We start from the raw sequence: 19,291 nt of genomic DNA, 5'->3' as shown, positions 1-19,291 counted from the left end.
ATTTATTTATTTATTATATTTCCCCAAAAAAGTAAAAGATATTTCATGGCCATGAGAGGAAATGATGTAGTACACGGGGAACAGAATTTCAAGGGCACCATGTAAGATTTCATCTATACCATTCCTTTGAAGTTGCACAGTTACAAAAAGGCTACAAGTTACAGTACTTCCGCCAGCCTGGTAAAAGCAGAAAGTGTATCTCTCCTACACAGTTTCTCATGAGTCAAGCCTAATCAAATTAGTTTCATGTATAGCACAAAGCTTATCAAAGACTATGGATCCGGAATACCTTAGCTTGATGACTACAGTAAGCATTTTTCCTCCTTGAATGTAGACTTTCTTAAAGGAGACTATTGAATTTCTAGAACTGGAATAGATGAGATTGAAAAATCACACACAAGAATAAGAAAAAGTTAAAACCTGGTAGCAAGAGTAAAGATGTTCATCCATCGTTGTCAATGAAGACCTTGACTTCAATTGTTGTTTGTAGTGCTTATTTATTATTTATCTATTTTATTTATACAGGGCAAATACAACTCAGGCTGTGAAGCCTGTTTTTAAGGTATCCCTGATTATTATATGATATATGCTTATGGTATGTCATAATGAACAAAATATCACTTAATAACAGAATAAGCAGCTGCCGCTTCTTCACATTTCTGTCTTTTTTTAATGTAGACTGAAGTAAATGACTTAGGATGGCCTTGTAAAGCTGTAGGCTAGTTTTAGGGTAGATTTGCCTACAGCCTTCAAGGCCAGGAAGGAAGGCGTAGGAAGCCTGAGAAAATCAATGTGATTTCCTGGGCTTTTAAACTTACATTCCATATGCAGCATTCATTTGAAGCTGGAAAATTGCTAAGCCTTCAATTTATCCATGATCTTGAAAACATGCCAGAATTTCCCACATCATCCCACATCCCTTCATCCCACAAGTTACAATGAATAAATGATGTTCTTTGTACCATACAGCACGTATTGTTGGTATAACATGTATTTATTTGACACCTCATGTACATGTAGTCATTCCACAGTCTTTGAAAACATACACTTTTATTCAACAACTATTTTTCACAGCCGACGCAGTTGAAATACTTAGCCAGTTTCGTTGGATCACATCCAATGTCTTTGATGTTCTTTTGATTGCAGGCTAGCCATATTGCTTTAAGACGAATCAAGACTCATGCATTCAATAATGAGAATATATGGATTTTTATATTTTGTCATGATTGTAAACAGTAGCGAGTTTAGAACAGCTTGGGGTGTGGGTTAAGCTTCTGTCGGCCTAACATCTGCAAAGCATTTCTGGTTCAGCTGTGGACGATTTCTGAGGAAGTCTTTAAACTTTTAATAGTCCTCTGTGTGAAAGACCTTTCCCAATGTGGTCAAGTTCAAATGGGGCCAGAAATTCTCCATGTCTGTTCTCCCTTATAACGCTGCTGCAAATGATTAAGTTTTACTATATTTATGCAGGAAGAACAGCTTCAGTTTATTATCCAAGTCACCCATGGCAATACTACTAGTACTAGCAGTATATGACTGTACCTTCTTATTCAAGGTTAAAGGTGTGTTGTTTTTCATCTTAAGGAGGCAATAAAACATCAGTGCATGACTGTATTTTACCTTCCAATATAATCAAATGCTGTCAACTAGCTTTGCTTGTACCAGTAAACAGTGAGTCATTGACCAATACATAGAGGAGTCATTGACCCTTTTAACAAACATGTTGATCCTTTAAGTGTCACATCTGCCAGCAATGACCACAACATTCTTCACCCAGCAGTGGGTTAGAGGACGCTTTCATGTCCAAACATGAGCTAGACTACATCTGAATCCCATCTGAACTGTAAGCAGAATGTAAAAACCTGGTGATATCGTAACTGTCAAGAAGAAAACTTATGTCTGAGACCCAACAGTTGATATCCAGGTAAATCTGTTCCCGTTACACACTCAGAATATGGGCCAAATTTACCTGGCGTGCTAGAAAATCTTTAAATTCTCTCTCAATGCCAGAAGTAGTAAAGACATTAAGGCTGAAGGTGCTTTAAGGGCTTGGTGAGGTTTGGGATAACACCTTACTTACTGGTCCTGGTACTGCATGACTAGTACCTCAAAAAAATGTGGAAACCAGGCTTAAGTTAAATGTTCCAATGCTTATTTAGAACCAATGCCTATAGTATATTGATGCTATCAGCAATAACGGAATTACAAGAACTTTTCAAGAATTTGGAACTTCAAGATGAATGAGTACAATATTTCGGTAACCATGATTGTAATAGCCATTCTTTTTGGTATTCCTAGCTTGAGGTAGTGGCTTACTCTGTTAACGGCTTAAGCTAAACCATGTAAGATATTCATGACTGTCGGCTACAGCTTATGTAATGCCCTTGAGAAGTAATGTCAGTCATCTGTGGTATCTGCTGCTATGCTGGCATCTATTAACTGTTGGCTTCTGGCATAAGTTATACCATACATGTGTAATAAAGCTCCTGGTGGATGTACCAACTACTAATTATTCAGTACCAGCTTAGAAAAAAAGAAAAGAAATAGCCATGCTTTCAAGTACCAGAGTTATCAACCCAAAATTAAGGTGTTCAAAAATTCATTTTCCCTAGAACAACTAGTATAGTAGAGTAGAACTTGTTACCAACAAGTACCGTAGGAGTATTCTCATTAGATAGCTTTAAAGTTTAAACAGCACCTACAGTTAGATATGCAAAGGTTTTGTGTGACAGGTCGTTTCAATGTAATATAACAAGCTGCTGATGCTCTGCTTGCCTGCAAAGCTTGTGTGTTACACCGATGGGTGGTTATACCGGCAATACGGACACAGATACAGATAGTAATTTTACTGAAATTAAATTGCACTAAATTCTGTGGCAGTGCCATTGTGGCAGTGAAAATGTATCCAACGAAGAATGGGGATGTACATGTACGCAGCACCTTCCCACAGTGTTGGGATTCAGATTGTGTACATGTGAACTATGTGGACAGATAACTACAGAATGATACAGACAACAGTCAGGTATTCCAGACTGTGAATGCAATCTGCATGTACATACCAATGCCTCATGCATTTGACAACTTTGGTGCTGCCACTTCTGTAACCATCAAAAGACCTGGTGGTTGTTCATTTGAAGCTGGACGTGAGTTACAGTTCTTCCCAATCTAGATATCGGAAATCAATGTATGATTTACACGTACCTGATATCTAGTTTCATATATCTGTTGGCTTGATGCCTTTTAATGGTACACGAATCTCCTTTTTTCTGGGACAGAGCTACCTAAAATAAACCAGTGAGTGAAAAATATAACAGTGATGTGTGTTAAAAATAACACTTCTTGTTCTTTTTATGTCAGTGTAGAAACGAATGCCCTCTAGCTTCAGATTTAACACCCAATATCCCAATACTGCCTACTGGAATATTGGTCCGCTGAAAAATGAAACCAAGTGGACACTGTCCATTGGGAATATAGCTTGGTTGGAATAACACAAATCGCCACATTGTGTCAATTATAAGCCTTCATGATACATTTCACAATTTTACATACATGTATTGTAAAATAATGTCCTTTGCTCTGCATCATACTTCTAAAGGTATTGTATATGTATATACTATACTACCTCTATGTCACATGCTAGTGGAGATTATTTTTAAAAAAGCCATTTCAGAAGGGTTAGACCAAGGAGGATGGTAATGATGATGGTGATATGATGAAGTGGTGATGTCATGTCTAATACACATCCTGCTGTCATATCTAACCTCAGTGTTTTGTAGAATATGGCAAAATTCATCAGAATACCCTCTTCTTTAACAGATAAGGGTCATGTAACAATACTGCAATGCCCCTGTGGCTGCCAGTTACAGAGCAGTATTAGTATTCAATGTGTCGTTTAGGGTCCACTAACAAAGGTGCTTCAGTACCTGAGCTATTTTGGGAACTGCCAAGTCTGGGCAATAAAGTGGGAGGCCAGGGGGAGTTTGTAATTCGGGGATTGGAAGAGGCCATTTTTGTCAAACATGTCCCTTTTTTTGTTAATTCTAAATTGATACTGCATACTAGTTAAATGTTTCTCCTTTTTGAGGACTACATGTATAATGTGAACTCGTATAATTCCTCTGGGTAGCCTGAGATAACCATATTTAAAAATTGTGTTATAGAGGCCTTCCCAAGAATGTCTTGATGGAAGACCTGGATGCATGCATCAGGGATTATTGATCTACTTTAGATTCACCATTTTTTTAATGTGCCAAATCTCAGGATATCCAGCAGAATACTGGGAGTTGATGTTATAAGCCATGTATTTGATGACATTTGACAGTTCTCATAATAATTATGTAAACTTGCAATCACAAGTTTTATATTGAGTATGAAATCAACAAATTAAGTCTTTACCAACTCTAAAAGTGTCGCTAGAATATTGCTCTTTCAGCTCCAAACCTGTAACCTTATCAACATGCTCTTCAAAAAATTTAATTTGCTCATCTGTAATGATTGTTCATCTTGTTGTATATGTTGTTTATATCTATTATTATATTTTCTATTTCCTACCTCCTAGTGCTTCATTAGAAATCAGCTGGCTTCAACTGTAGAGACTTTGTAACCAGTAAGATCGATAGATAGATAAATGCGATGACCACAGCAAGGCAAAGACCTGGCTTTGAAGATCTTCAGGGATACAAAAATTTCCCTCTCTAGAAAACAGTATCCCTCCATAAAAGCCATTACAGCAGACATATAGCTTACTGAGGTTCATGGCCGCAGGCTGATTTTCAGTGAAATGTCCTCATCATCTGTAATAGCAGGCCAGTAACAGTTTTTTTAATAGTGAATTATGGCTTCAGCCTGGTTTACTGATGAGTCTGATAGACGCCTTTGTGCTTAAAGGCAGCCAATTTGTCCAGCAAGGCACATCAGTTCTAGATAAATGAGTTCTTCCTGGAGCAAGACCACCTTCAATTGTCTGTGGTGAATGGTCGTTAGTGCATTATATTGCTGATGATTGCTGAGGCCAGACAACAGTATGGGATTTTATCAGCCATCTGCACAAAACTAGCAAATCAAACAGCCTTGCTTCTGTGCTGTAACAGGAAAGAGAAAACTGATAGGTGAGATCATAATGAAAAAATGCCTCCTCTAGTCTTTGTCTTCTTCCAGCCTGCATATCAGTTATCCTTTATCATTCCTTACATTTCATAAAATTGCTAGTACTTGGAAGCCGTCTGGTAACCTTTTGAGATTAAATGTCAGCTGAACAGAAAGATGAATCAAACTGTTGATAAAAAAGAATGGACACAAAACATGCAAATGTAATAGTTTTAGTATCGTCTTTTTCAAGATCATTTTTGAAGAAACTTGTAAAGAAAACAGCTTAGAATTGTTTCTTTTTGCCACTTGTCTTCCTTGTAGTAATAATACTATACTCATCTATTTTACTATACATATAGATTTGTATTCAAGAGAATGAATTTAACCAAACATCAGTCCTTCCTCCTTGTGCCTCAAACTCACTCAGCTCTTTAGTGTAGGCCATACAAGTCAGATTTTTGTCTTCTCAGCCGTTTGTTTTGAACAAAATATTCTAGAAACTATGAAAAAATTGGAAGCGTCCCAAGTAAGCAACGTTACTGTGAACCAGACATCTGAAGACCTGGGTTAGCTTTGATCTTGGCTGCTCAGTACGTGGTCTGATACAGGTTTGTCTGATCTCTTTGTGCAAAGGACACTGCCGTCATGTCCTTGGTGCTGATTGGATAGCTGTTGGCTCTCGCAAATTAACAGCAGTTTTTCAAATACTGTAGATATCATCAGTAATTATTGCCCATATCAGGTGAATCATTAGGACTAGAAATGAAAAGACCTGCAGTAATGAAGTGGTTTATATTCAAGCAAACAATGCTGGTTGCTTGAATGATGCATGCAGTAGCAAATACAAGCTTTTGGACACCCCCAACCCTCCAAATACTGTATCAAATATCTATTCTCTGGGATTAAGTATGCAAATACTAAACATATGCTTGTGTTTGAGCACTTTCCTGAAGATGGCTTAAATATATTTCAAAGTCTAAGACGAAGAGGAATAAATCCATCTAGTCAATACAATTGTAACAGGGCACATCATTGTTGTGCCAAAAAAACTTGCATAAGCCACCTTTTTTCTTTAGACTTTTCCACAGTGTCATAAAGTAAACATGTCTATGTTGCAGGTGCTTTTAAGGTATTATAATTATGCTACATACATTTTGTATTAACTAAATAATTAAGGACACCTTTGCTGGTAGATTTTTGGTGGAGTCATCTGAAAGTAGGATCAGACTACAGACAGTATACCTCGTGTAGACATACCAGGAACTTGAACTACAGCGCAACGTCCTCTGCAAGAGGTTATCTATTGAAGGGTCAAGAGTATGGAGTTGGAAAGGGTCAAGAGTATGATGTTGGAAAGGGTCAAGAGTATGATGTTGGAAAGGGTCAAGAGTATGAAGTTGGAAAAAATGCACACTTAGCGGTAGTAACAGACTTAGTGATTTCTCAGAAAACTTCATCAACCTTTAAGAATGTTAAGATAAGATGCATCAGATGTTGACCTCAAACAGATACTTGTACTAAAAGTTTTTAGCCCACAATTCTTTCTTGTATATCCCTGAATTTGTGACAATTTTTTTCCACACATCTACAAAGATCAGCTTTGTCCAGAAGCTATGACATATGATAGCTAAGTAGAGTTTGGGAATGATGTTCATGTTCATGTACATACTGTTTCGAATTTGTCTCACTTGCTCATAATCTAAGCACCCTTGAGAAACAGCACAGAATGACAGAGATTGGTGGGTTCAATATCTGGAGTTGTCAATTGACATTCTTTAAATGTTGTCTGATCTTGACATTGTGGAACATAGTCAAATGGACCTCATCAATAAAGAAGTCACAGAGAAACAAAGATATTGCATTATGTAAGAGTTTTGAAATTGTCAAAATGACAAACATTGTACCAAACAGATTGGTCTCTTTGGGGCAAGGTAACTGCATCATAAATTCATGTATTGATGTAGATAGAAAGATGAATTATCAGTCATTACATCTTTAACCTTCTCACTGCTGAAGAAGTCTTTTGGCACCAAATCATTCTGCCAGAGGTATGAGGCAGCAGGGGGAAGGTTAACAGTGTTGAATATACTGTATATTCCCATGCATTGTGTGTACATTGTTACTGTTACATACTGATTGTATTGTTCAAAGTACAAGTGGTCAAACATATACATCTGTAATCATCTGTCCAACATTCTGTTTCATCATCCTTTATTTTGAATTTCTTTTGTCTTGATATGTATCAGAAGGACCCTAAACTGATCAAGATTTCCCTTGCTTATATCCTATATTCAGTATGAATTGTAATAAATGAGAAAAAAAAATATCATTCTTTTTCACTTCTTTAAGTCCTTGAAATAAGTTTCAACTGCACAACAGCCTACCTGTTTTTGGTTAGTATTGGGTAGTAGCTGCTGAAATCTCAATCGTGACAGAACAGAATTAAGCAACTTGATGCCATGTCCTTCTGGTACATCCACATTCTTCCTGTATGTTTTCTGACATGCTGTTTTATGTTGCTGTTTGTCCTTGTGTCTCCACAAACCCACCAGGAAGCCAGAGAGCAATACAGAAAGAAACCACCCAAGCTTAAGAGAGGGGTGTCCGCAGGGCTTTTCCGTAGCTTCTCTGTAGTTGTATGTCTGTCTCTCTATCTTTCTGTCTTTGAATGCACCTCTTTTACTGGGAGCCTGGGCTAGCAAGGCTGGTATCTCCTTAGTACTAAAACAATGCACGTTTTACTAAGGGAATCCTGCAGTGCTCTGTGACATCTTCAACCTTTTGATACTGAACATCCTGGTACCTCTAACTTGACGCAGAAACCTCTAACTTGATGCAGAATGGCACACTGGTAACAGTACTTGTGTATGGAGGGAACAAGCTTTTAATCAAATTCTACTGGCAATGTGACACGAACCTGAAAAAGACAATCCCTGCTTAAGTTTCTTGCATAGTAACAAACATCATACTTATGTTGTGGGATGGCATGGCAAAAGTGTTTCCTTCAAGATGGATCATCATGTCCTGCGCCCTACTTCTGTGCTTGCCTGCCTGCTCCTAGATCTTTCTGTCCTGTTTTCATCCACCCTGCTGTTGTAAAATGCCCTGTTATTCTCAATGGGTACACAATCTGCCCCACCAGATGTACACTATGGCTTCAAGAATTCCACACCTCCTTTGTATCATGTATGTATGGACTTGTGCTTTGTGATGTTTCTGTGATGCTCTGCACACTCACACACGCTTTGTGATGTTGGAACTAACCAAGATACCTGTTTGGTTTGGCTGATTTTTGGTTTGGTGTTGATTGATATTGATTGAGCATTGTTTCAAAATTGCTTGAAATAACATTATGTTAAGTCATAATATGAATAGAAAGATATAAAGGTTTCAATGTTCCAAATATCGTAAGGTGTTGACTTCCATGTACATGAATAGTCTTCTCATGTACATGAATAGTCTTCTCATGTACATGGAACTTTTGAAAGGAAGCAAATGTATTTTTTGTATAACATTTGTTTCTTTCAAAATTTGTTCCCGCTTTCATGTTTCTTACCCACTGATGTATGTATGTACAGATGTAGTTGCTTTGTCTGACCACAGGTCTCATTCAGGTATGTAAGCGTGCCACACAGCACACAGTCGACGGCGTCAAAATGTGCACAGGAACACGCTTTGACGGCCGTCCCAGGGTGCCATATGGGGCACCCAGAACGGCTGTTTTCTACGGTCTCCACATTGATATAAGACGCAAACAGTTGACAATACTCGGTCAGAAAATAGCTGAACAATTATATTTTACGATATTTTGATTTCTATGAAGGACAGAGTGGGGGAAAATACGGAATTTGCGAAGTTCGTAGGGAGCGCCTGTGAGAACGTGCGAGCACCGATCTCGGGAGATAGTTCAACTAAAACCCGTTCTGAAATGAAATAAAAACACCCAAACTATCAACTGCTCCGCTTTTTATTATCTTCAGATGTAATACTTATGATCCATTTGGCTGGAGCTGCCAGTAAACCTGCGTAAAACCTACAGGAAACGCCGATCTCGATGCACGGAAAGTCCGCCATGACACATGTGCGATCAGCCGCTTAGACGGAAAGTAGCCACTTATTGCGACACAAACATCACGCCGATTCGGCGTGATTTGTATGAATACGTATGCCGTGATCGGTCTCTCTTTTTTGCGTGAGGCCGTTACCACGGAGATTTTTGGACACAAGCTTGAAGGCAAATGTTTATACGCTCAGCAGGATGTCTCTAAATTGTGTGTTTTCGCGCAATAAAATATCAAAAGGCATCATGCCGAACTTTCCACAGGCCGTTGCCACCTGTCAGTCAGCACGTCAGGACGTGCTGAGCTGCACGCTGTGACGGAAGTTTTGTCTCTCCTTTTACTACGGCCATTTTTGGGCACAAGCTCAAAGGGAAACGCTCAATGATATATCCATGAATTTCACCAGTCACTGCGAAATATCTATTCATAGAAATTCGCACAATAAGATATTAAAAGGCATTAACGCCGAACTTTCCACATACCGTCGTCACCTGCCAGTCAGCACGTCAAGACGTGCTGAGCTGCACGCTGTGACGGAAGTTTTGTCTCTCTTTTTTTGGCGTGAGTCCGTTACTATGGCGTGAGTCCGTTATAATGATATATCTATGAATAGATATTTCCCAGTCACTCAACGAATATCTATTCATAGAAATTCGCACAATAAGATATTAAAAGGCATTAAACGCCGAACTTTCCGCATATACCGTCGTCACCTGCCAGTCAGCACGTCAGGACGTGCTGAGCTGCACGCTGTGACGGAAGTTTTGTCTCTCCTTTTTTTTGGCGTGAGTCCGTTACTATGGCGATTTTCGGGCACAAGCTCGAATGGAAATGCTCAATGATATATCTATGAAGAGATATTTCGCACAATAAAATATTAAAAGGCATTAACGCCGAACTTTCCACATACCGTCGTCACGTGCCAGATCAGCACGTCAAGACGTGCAGAGCTGCACGCTGTGACGGAAGTTTTGTCTCTCCTTTTTTTTGGCGTGAGTCCGTTACTGTGGAGATTTTCGGGCACAAGCTCAATAGAGAAATGCTCAATGATATATTTATGAATAATTATTTCGCATTATAAAATATTGAAAGGCATGCACGCCGAACTTTCCACGTGCCGTCGCCACATGTCAGTCAGCACGTCGAGCCGTGCTGAGCTGCACGCTGTGACGGACGGCTCTTAAAAATATTTTTCTCCAATTTTGAGTTAAAAGACACATACTAGGATTCCATATTAATTTCCTTTGTCCTTTGATTTGCGATTGTGGAAACATAGAAACTTTGTTGCGAGTTATTTTGCTGCTATAAGGAAACATTCAAGTTTTTTTAGAGTTTGTCATATTCTATCGTCGCCACGTGTCAGTCAGCACGTCAAGACGTGCTGAGCTGCTCGCTGTGACGGAAATTGTGGACTGATGGTGAACAGGTAAAGAGTAGCACTGGCTTTTACAATTGTGAGACTTATAGAGATGAAAACTGTCGATTGAATCTTAAAATATTGCTACACAAGGCAATTGGGCAATTCTAGTTTGTAAGCCATGGCAATAACCAGCTAGGCTGTGGGGTCGTGTGGCGTAACGGTGTCCCCGTCGCTGTGTCCACACGTACGCGGTGACGGTTTACAAAGAAAGGGTTCAACGATCGATGGCAATTGTATCCCTCAGATAACGAACACAACAATCTTATTTAGAGATGGAATAAAATGCTTTTTTTTAGTATCCATCTTTTCCTCCACTTCATATTATAGCCCACGACGTAACGACGACGTAAGCTGCCCTGTTTTTCATCAACAAATCTCCGTCGCCACGAGCTCACCTGCACGCCATGCATGACACCGTTACGTGGTGCCCAGTGACACGCTGAGACGGTCCAATTTTACAAAAAGAACTTTATTGCACGACAATTGTACATGGTACAAAGTATGGCAAGAATCCGTAAACATAATACAAAGTAGAAGTATAGAATAAAACTTAAAATCCTAATTAATAATACAATACAATGAGGGCTAGAATACATCTTGATATAGCGTAACAGTTATGAGATCATGAATTGCCGGACGGCGATAGTGTCTGCTGCTGGAAACACTTGCACCAAGTAGCACCCAATGAGACAATCTCGTCATATGCTCTAGAACAGCTCTTCTTAATCCTGCCCCGCAATAAAAAGTTGCAGACAGGGTGAAAGACGTTGTGACATTTTAGCTTACCAGGTGAATAAATGGGTTACGTCATAATATAGACTTTTTATTTTGGTCCTTGTGACAGGGTACGTGCTAAGGCATGAGCCTGTAAAATTCCAAGGAATTTATCGGCTAAACATACCGAGTTCCTTCTCACAGTCTCATTCACGGAAAGCATACCATTAGTTACGTTTATTCATGATATTTTTCACTGATGAAAAATGGCGGGTTTCATTTCTAAAAGGGGTAGGAGATCAGAGAATCCCTTGAAATGACTAAACTTTGTTTCCGTTTTCTACAGGGGAAATAATGCGGGGTGTTCTGACTGATTTCACGTGTAAGGTTATGGCATGGACTCGTACAGGCAACATGGCCTAATCGACGTTCAGCAAAAGAAACTCCCAAATAAACTAGAAGGCTTTGTTGTGAGCTGAGGCAAGTGTGTGAGTGAGCTCATTAGAAAGACAGTCACTTGAAACAATCTTATGAAACTACATTATTCTCTCACAACGTTAGCTGCCTTTCTATTTTTCAGCTCTACGTTTTGTTGATGGTTCTTGTATACACCTATTTCCAAAAGCCGGTAGAACAATGGCGGGCAATCAGTGCACCTATGGTGAAACAATTGTGCCGGGACAACGTTTGTTTAGGTCCAGTTGAACCGGTTGAAATCTACCGAAATACAGTAGATTTATGCTATGATGCAGGGGCATTATACTAGTATATAGAGATGTCCTTGGGTGCAGTAAATGATAATAACTTTATTGCAAGTTCATGCCCGAAGGCTAATTGCAGACAAACAAGCACATGGAAATACATGGGAATCAGAAATAGCTATCTAGTCTACTGTGAAAGTTCTAAGTTAACTAAGGTTGACTATGGTTGTGGTTGGGTTTGACTTCTTTTTTGAAGGCAGTGGAAAATGAAGAGACCAGTAAACGTCACAGGTTTCTGCGGTTTGACATGAAATACTAAAATACTACATAGCACTGAGAACTAAGAAATCAGTCGACTTGCTGAAGTCGAAGATTAAACCAAATCAACTTTGGACTGGTGGTGCCCGCTTATTACCCAGACCCCGCCAAACAAAACAAACATGGCAACGGATCAAACAAGGCTAACCCGGTTACGGGAAATAATCGAAACGGTTCAATCATCGAATTGGTTCAGAATGTCTCGGAACGATTCAATCTTCGGATCGTGAACGCTCAAAACCGACTGTCTTCGAAACGTTTTTTTGTTTTGTTTGCAGACCACCTTCTTGAGGTAGACGAAAGACACTTGCGGCCAAACCTTCCGTTTCATTTGTTTCGGGGTTCCTATGTCTGGGCTGCCATACACAACTAAATGTCGGTCCTAAGCGTTATCAGAGCCCGTAGGTTGCGGTCCCATGTTCGGTGATAAATCATTTTAAACATTGCATGTGTGCGTGTTGAGCCTAGTGTGTATTGCGAAGTGCTGCATGTGGTGAGTTTCCATGCAACCCGTCATAACGTGTGGATGAGCACATGATGACGGCAGAATATCACAGACGACAAATACTCGAAAAAAACGTGAAAATTTCCTTAGCAATCATAGCAACAAAACAACTCGCAACAGGAAAACAAAGTTTCTATCATTTTACAACCATTAATCCAAGCCGGACGAAACTTACCATTCAAAAATACCATCATTGCAACGTGCCGTGGTGAGGTTCCGTATAACCGTCATAGCGTGCGGATCAGCACATGATGACGGCAGAATATGACAAACGACTTATACTATTTAAAAAAACTTCACAATTTCCAAATGGCAACAAATAACTTGCAACAAGAAAACAAACTTTCTGTTAGTTTATAATCACTTAACAAAAGACGATTTACCATTAAAAATATCAATATTGTAACGTCCTGCGGTGAGTTTCCGCATAACCCGTCAAAGCGTGTGGATCAGCACATGATGACGGGAGAATACGACAAACGACAGGTTCCTTAAGCAACAAAATAAATCGCAACAAGAAAGCTAAGTTTTATCGCATTCTACAATCGCTTATCAAAGGACTAAACTTACCATTCAAAAATATCATTGTAGCGTCTTGCGGTGAGTTTCCCGTCAAAGCGTGTGGTTCAGCACACGATAACGGCAGAATATGTATGACAAACGACAAAAAACTTTCTAAAACTTGACAAGTTCCTTATAGCAACAAAATAACTCGCAACAAGAAAGCAAAGTTGTATCATCGCTTATCAGATGACGACTTACCATTCAAAAACATTATCTATGAAACGTGCAACGGTGAGTTTCCAGTGTAACCGTCAAAGTGTGTGGACCAGTACATGATAACGGCGGAATGGCGGAATATAACAAATGACGAAGACGTTAAAAACTTGAAACTTTCCTTATACTACTTGAAAGAAACAATTGCTCGCAAAAAGAAAAGAAAGTTTCAACCATTTCATAATCGCTAATGAAAGTTGAAAGGGAAATAACAAGGAATATCTTTTTAAACTAGAAATAGAAGCAAAATACCTGAAAGAATCTTCTTGGGTCACAGCGCACAGCACAGCACAGGGGGGCGATCGAGAACAGGCGTGCGATATGCTGTACAATTACTTACCTGTATTTTATCGAATTGTGCTGTGACTACATCGACAATTTTCAACAATTACTTTAAAGTCACGCAATTGTAACAGCAAAGTCCATGCTGCACTTGACCAGTTCACCGATTCTGGCTCACTATCAATCCACAAAACTTCCGTCACAGCGTGCAGCTCAGCACGTCTTGACGCTGACTGGCACGTGACGACGGTATGTGGAAAGTTCGGCGTTAATGCCTTGTAATATTTTATTGTGCGAATTTCAATGAATAGATATTTCGCAGTGACTTCATAGATATATCATTGAGCATTTCCCTTTGAGTTTGTGCCCGAAAATCGCCGTAGCAACGGACTCGCGCCCGAAAAAAGGAGAGACAAAACTTCCGTCACAGCGTGCAGCTCAGCACGTCCTGACGTGCTGACTGACAGGTGGCAACGGCCTGTGGAAAGTTCGGCATGATGCCTTTTGATATTTTATTGCGCGAAAACACACAATTTAGAGACATCCTGCTGAGCGTATAAACATTTGCCTTCAAGCTTGTGTCCAAAAATCTCCGTGGTAACGGCCTCACGCAAAAAAGAGAGACCGATCACGGCATACGTATTCATACAAATTACGCCGAATCGGCGTGATGTTTGTGTCGCAATAAGTGGCTACTTTCCGTCTAAGCGGCTGATCGCACATGTGTCATGGCGGACTTTCCGTGCATCGAGATCGGCGTTTCCTGTAGGTTTTACGCAGGTTTACTGGCAGCTCCAGCCAAATGGATCATAAGTATTACATCTGAAGATAATAAAAAGCGGAACAGTTGATAGTTTGGGTGTTTTTATTTCATTTCAGAACGGGTTTTAGTTGAACTATCTCCCGAGATCGGTGCTCGCACGTTCTCACAGGCGCTCCCTACGAACTTCGCAAATTCCGTATTTTCCCCCACTCTGTCCTTCATAGAAATCAAAATATCGTAAAATATAATTGTTCAGCTATTTTCTGACCGAGTATTGTCAACTGTTTGCGTCTTATATCAATGTGGAGACCGTAGAAAACAGCCGTTCTGGGTGCCCCATATGGCACCCTGGGACGGCCGTCAAAGCGTGTTCCTGTGCACATTTTGACGCCGTCGACTGTGTGCTGTGTGGCACGCTTACATAGCTCTCTCATTTGCATGTCCCTGATTTGTCCAACCATGGAATGATACAACAAAGTTGTTACACAAGACATGCTTGCAATATAGGCCAACAGTTCCAAGGATAACTACTAACGCTGTATGTTTTTTTGCATGCATAAGTACCTGGCAAATCTGCCCAAAGTGAGTATGTCACAACATTCTCACCTTGCTACATCTCCAGCTTCTAGCAAGCAGTATGTAGTGCCTGATGTAGCAATGCAAGAGAAAACTAGCTTGATTTCTGGTGAGGTCAAGCATGCAACAAATAACAAGGAGTACAATATGTGGACGCATAACTGCTGCAGCTGTTTAGTGAATGATCTAGCTTTATATGTATAGATGACAGTAGTAGACCCTGTTAACAGTGCATGGGTCACCTTGGTGGCCAGACAACTTGACACAACAGCTAACATTTACTCTCTCCCTCAGATACTGTTGAATCTCTCCTTAATAGTTTAGGTTAGATGATCGCATTGTGTTATCAGCATGACTCATAATCCTTCAATGTTTGCTTTGTCAGTGTATAGGAAACAGAGGCATTCATATTCATTTCCGTTTGAAATGTCTGGAAATATTTACCGGAAGTATGTTTTTAGACTATTCAGAAGCATGTTCAACAACCATGCGGCGACCAACCTCGCAAAACTTGTACAAAGTCACAGAATATTACTTCTGTGGCCAAAATATCTTCTAATAATGTATGTTATTCTTATGAATGCCTGGCTTATGCTAAAGAAAGTGCTATTGTTGAAATATGATGCCAGCATCTTACAACTATTTTTCTCCCACTGCTAACTGTGAAGACAACAAAGCCTATTTTATGGACTGTGTTTAGTCTGATAGGATTGTTAAACTTCCCAATGTGTTAACATGACATACAAAAAAAATCAGAATTTGTTATTTCATCAAGAAAATTATACCGTTGACTATTCACATACAGTATGAAACATGTTCTGAATCATATTGAACGTATTCCTACAACTGTATGTTTTTTGCATTTTGATTGCCATCAGAAAATACACAAAATTTAGTCTGACGTCCATGTACAATATATTCATGGCTACTATTACTAAAGACGTTAGGGCAACTGGGTAAGTGAGCAATGTCAGTTCTGATGCAGTGTTGAAAATAAACTTTCAATGGAGATATCATCTGCATCAGACTGCATCCCTGAAGGAACCAGATATTTCACTTCTACACTTTTCTTGCAGGACAAGCTGAAGGAGATGGTGCAGTTTGGTCCCCCGGATATCCCTGTGGAGAACAAAACAGTCACAGTCGTGTACGGGCCTGACATGGTCAACATCAACTTCATCAACTTTGTCTCCAACTCCGAGGGCGTCGCTAAGGTCAGTTGGAAACAGGCTGTTGTTGCTGTACAGTTGTTGCTGACTTCATTCATGAATCATGAAAAATAATGTAAATGTTGAAATTTTTGCAGTGGTTTAATGTTTGAGGTCTGACCGCAAACTTAAAACCACTGCGGAACTATCCAAGTCTTCTGCCGACCTACCCCCTTGTATCAAACCGCAAACGCAAACAGTCCATTTTCTCCCTACTGCAAATTAAATCCCCGAACTTAAAGGCATTTACAGTAGTTTGTATACGATGTAGTGCTATCCTTTTAATGTTACACAATTCCTGAAGAGACCACACCTATGATTTGATTATAGATTACTCATTTACAGAATATACCAAGTATAACACACATTCAATATGAACACTCAGGCATTCCCCTTGAGTTAGAATCAGTTGTAAATCTGTAGTATGTGGATAATATTTGTCTTTGTTTAGGGACAGAATGAAAAATATTTGGGGTTAACGTTAGAGAAAAAATTGGCACAATAGAATCCTTTGCAGTCACTGAAACAAGAATTTGGAGCAAGAATGCAATCCCATTCATGTAGAAGATTGTAATTTTTCCAGAGTACTATGAAGGCAATATTGGCAGGTCAACCAAACAAATTACTCACATGCATGCAATAAGCCTCAATAATAGACACATAGAACATATTTAAAACATAAATGACACAGAGTTACACTATAAGCCAAGAGGCCAATTTAGAATTAGCAATGGGGAGTGATTCATTGTAGACCTTCCGACATGTATCAGGGAACATACAACATGTTTGTCTGGAACAAGTACCATACGTCGAGGTATGCACGGTGAATGATGGAAAGAGAACCACTGAGGCATACCCAGACCCTTCTGTGCTATTTCAAGCACGTCTGTGACAATTACTACACGCACTTTGAAACATTGCTTCTGTACTTTTGCACGCACCAAGAGGTCAATTCAAAGTGAGAGGAGTGCATTGGCTCTATCTATCACACACATGTAAGTGAAGAATAAAGGCTTGATACTGATTAGTATACACTCAGTAATAATAAAAAACGGTCGGCAATCAAAGGGAACTGGTAAGAGGCTTTAAAGACCTGGTGTCCACTTCAGTTACGACAGTATGTTACATGTTTAAAGGTTTTGCCATATGCATGGTGCTGCTCTCTGAGTATTGCTAATACTAGTATCAACAAGAGTTCTGAGACCTCATATCTCCATGAAATATTCTAATCATGCAAATGATCATGACTTACACATGTACATAATATATGCTTGGTCATGAACACCTTTAACTAACTTACACATGTCGCAATATTGACAGTCCTATCATTTATCACTTAGATGAATTATGGGGCTTTTGCATTAATTATGCAAATAAGGAATTTATTTGCATAATTGGTATCTGTTGATGTAACTTGCCATAAACTACATATGTTACATGTATTTGAGTCTTATAAGTTATAATGGAAAACACTGCAAATATTGACTTTCCTCATTGGTTATTCAAATTAAGTCCTAATTAGCATAATTTGCACTTCATTATGTACATCTCTGTCTAAGCTACCTGCACACTAGATATCATGGAAATGCATCGTTCCTTTGTTCAGTTATTCTCCTTAGAAGATTTTCACAATAACACCCCTGCAGTTCCAGAGCAAACTGCTAGGGGGCCCAAACATACACCAATTCTTCATTACATCACAAGCTATCTGCCACCAAAAAATAAAGGCCATAGCACCAGGTCAAAAGATACAAAAAACGGAAGTTCTGCTGCAGTACCAAGGTCACATACCAGGGGGCCTAAAATCGACCTTGAATTTCGGCTTCCCAACACCTGCCCACATACCAAATATCATAGTAATCCATCAAGAGGTTCTTGAGTTATGCTGACTACATTGGTCCGGAAACACAAAACACACAGACACATACACAGACACACACACGCACAGACAAACACACAGACACACCCAAAACTATATCTCCTATTTTCATGGAGATAAAAGCCCTGATGAGTAATTTGGAAAGTGTATTTATTGATATAAACAATGTCACATAGTTGATACAAATTACACGGGTATGTTAACCTAAGTAACAGTTACATGTAGTAACACAGTTAAGATATATTGTAGATGCCTTCTTGGGAGATGGATCCCATGCAGCAAAAGTTATGGATGTAAGAATCAACCTCAGAGTAGTATTTGTTCAGATATCAGCTTTGAGATGAGACAGAATGTACTTGTAGTCCTATTATTATTCATTACAAACAAGTTACAAAGAGTAGCAACTAGTTTGAAAAAAGATTTGAATGTAAAGATCAGCCTCCGAGTGGTATTCATTCATATAAACCATGTTATCAACTTTGAAACAGAATTACATGCATTTAGTTGTAGTTCCCTGACAAACAAACTGGATAGAGTAGCAGCTGAATTACAGACATTTGTGTTGATAGGATTTACGTCTTGTACCAAGAGTTTAATTCTGCCTTTAAGTTACTGACTAATGTTTATGTAAACACAAATGGCAAAAATGAAACCATTACTGTGAAACCCTTGGTATTTAGAATATTTTCCTCAGGCTACACTTAAAAACAGTATATAGCTCTGAGACAAAAAAAGGATTGAAAAAATAAGCAGTTGAGTTTGTATGTACGTACATGTGTACAATGTACAGTGATGTAATCGTCATGTGATCACTGCTTAGAGAATACTGAGGCTGCATTTTTTATACCAAATGAAAGACTGAAAATTGCAATTATGGTTCTTATCATTCATTATATAAGTTATCATGTATGCATATCTATATATGATTCTCCCATATTTTATGTATTCCACCAGTCAAGAAGTAAGGAAATATTATTGGTGAATTTGTATTTTATCATT

At 39.1% G+C, this 19,291-nt stretch overlaps 1 protein-coding gene across 4 annotated transcripts in view; it reads left to right on the top strand.

Moving 5' to 3' along the window:
• The window catches only part of LOC136433497 (1-phosphatidylinositol 4,5-bisphosphate phosphodiesterase beta-1-like), a 78,918-nt gene that overhangs the window by 16,955 nt on the left and 42,672 nt on the right, over positions 1–19,291 (top strand). Inside the window, exons 1-3 of one of the 4 annotated variants that reach the window (XM_066425774.1) lie at positions 7,779–8,274; positions 15,191–15,211; positions 16,282–16,419. In XM_066425774.1, the coding sequence (XP_066281871.1) occupies positions 8,206–8,274; positions 15,191–15,211; positions 16,282–16,419 (228 nt within the window). In that variant the 5' untranslated portion in view covers positions 7,779–8,205. Of the gene's footprint in view, positions 1–7,640; positions 7,725–7,778; positions 8,275–15,190; positions 15,212–16,281; positions 16,420–19,291 lie in introns of those variants that run through there. The other 3 variants (XM_066425772.1, XM_066425771.1, XM_066425773.1) reach the window with 3 other exon arrangements.

The sequence above is a fragment of the Branchiostoma lanceolatum genome, chromosome 4, assembly GCF_035083965.1.
Source record: "Branchiostoma lanceolatum isolate klBraLanc5 chromosome 4, klBraLanc5.hap2, whole genome shotgun sequence".
Classification (NCBI taxonomy): domain Eukaryota; kingdom Metazoa; phylum Chordata; class Leptocardii; order Amphioxiformes; family Branchiostomatidae; genus Branchiostoma; species Branchiostoma lanceolatum.
The sequence above is the reverse complement of the archived record's forward strand: the minus strand, read 5'-3'. Positions and strand labels throughout refer to the sequence as shown.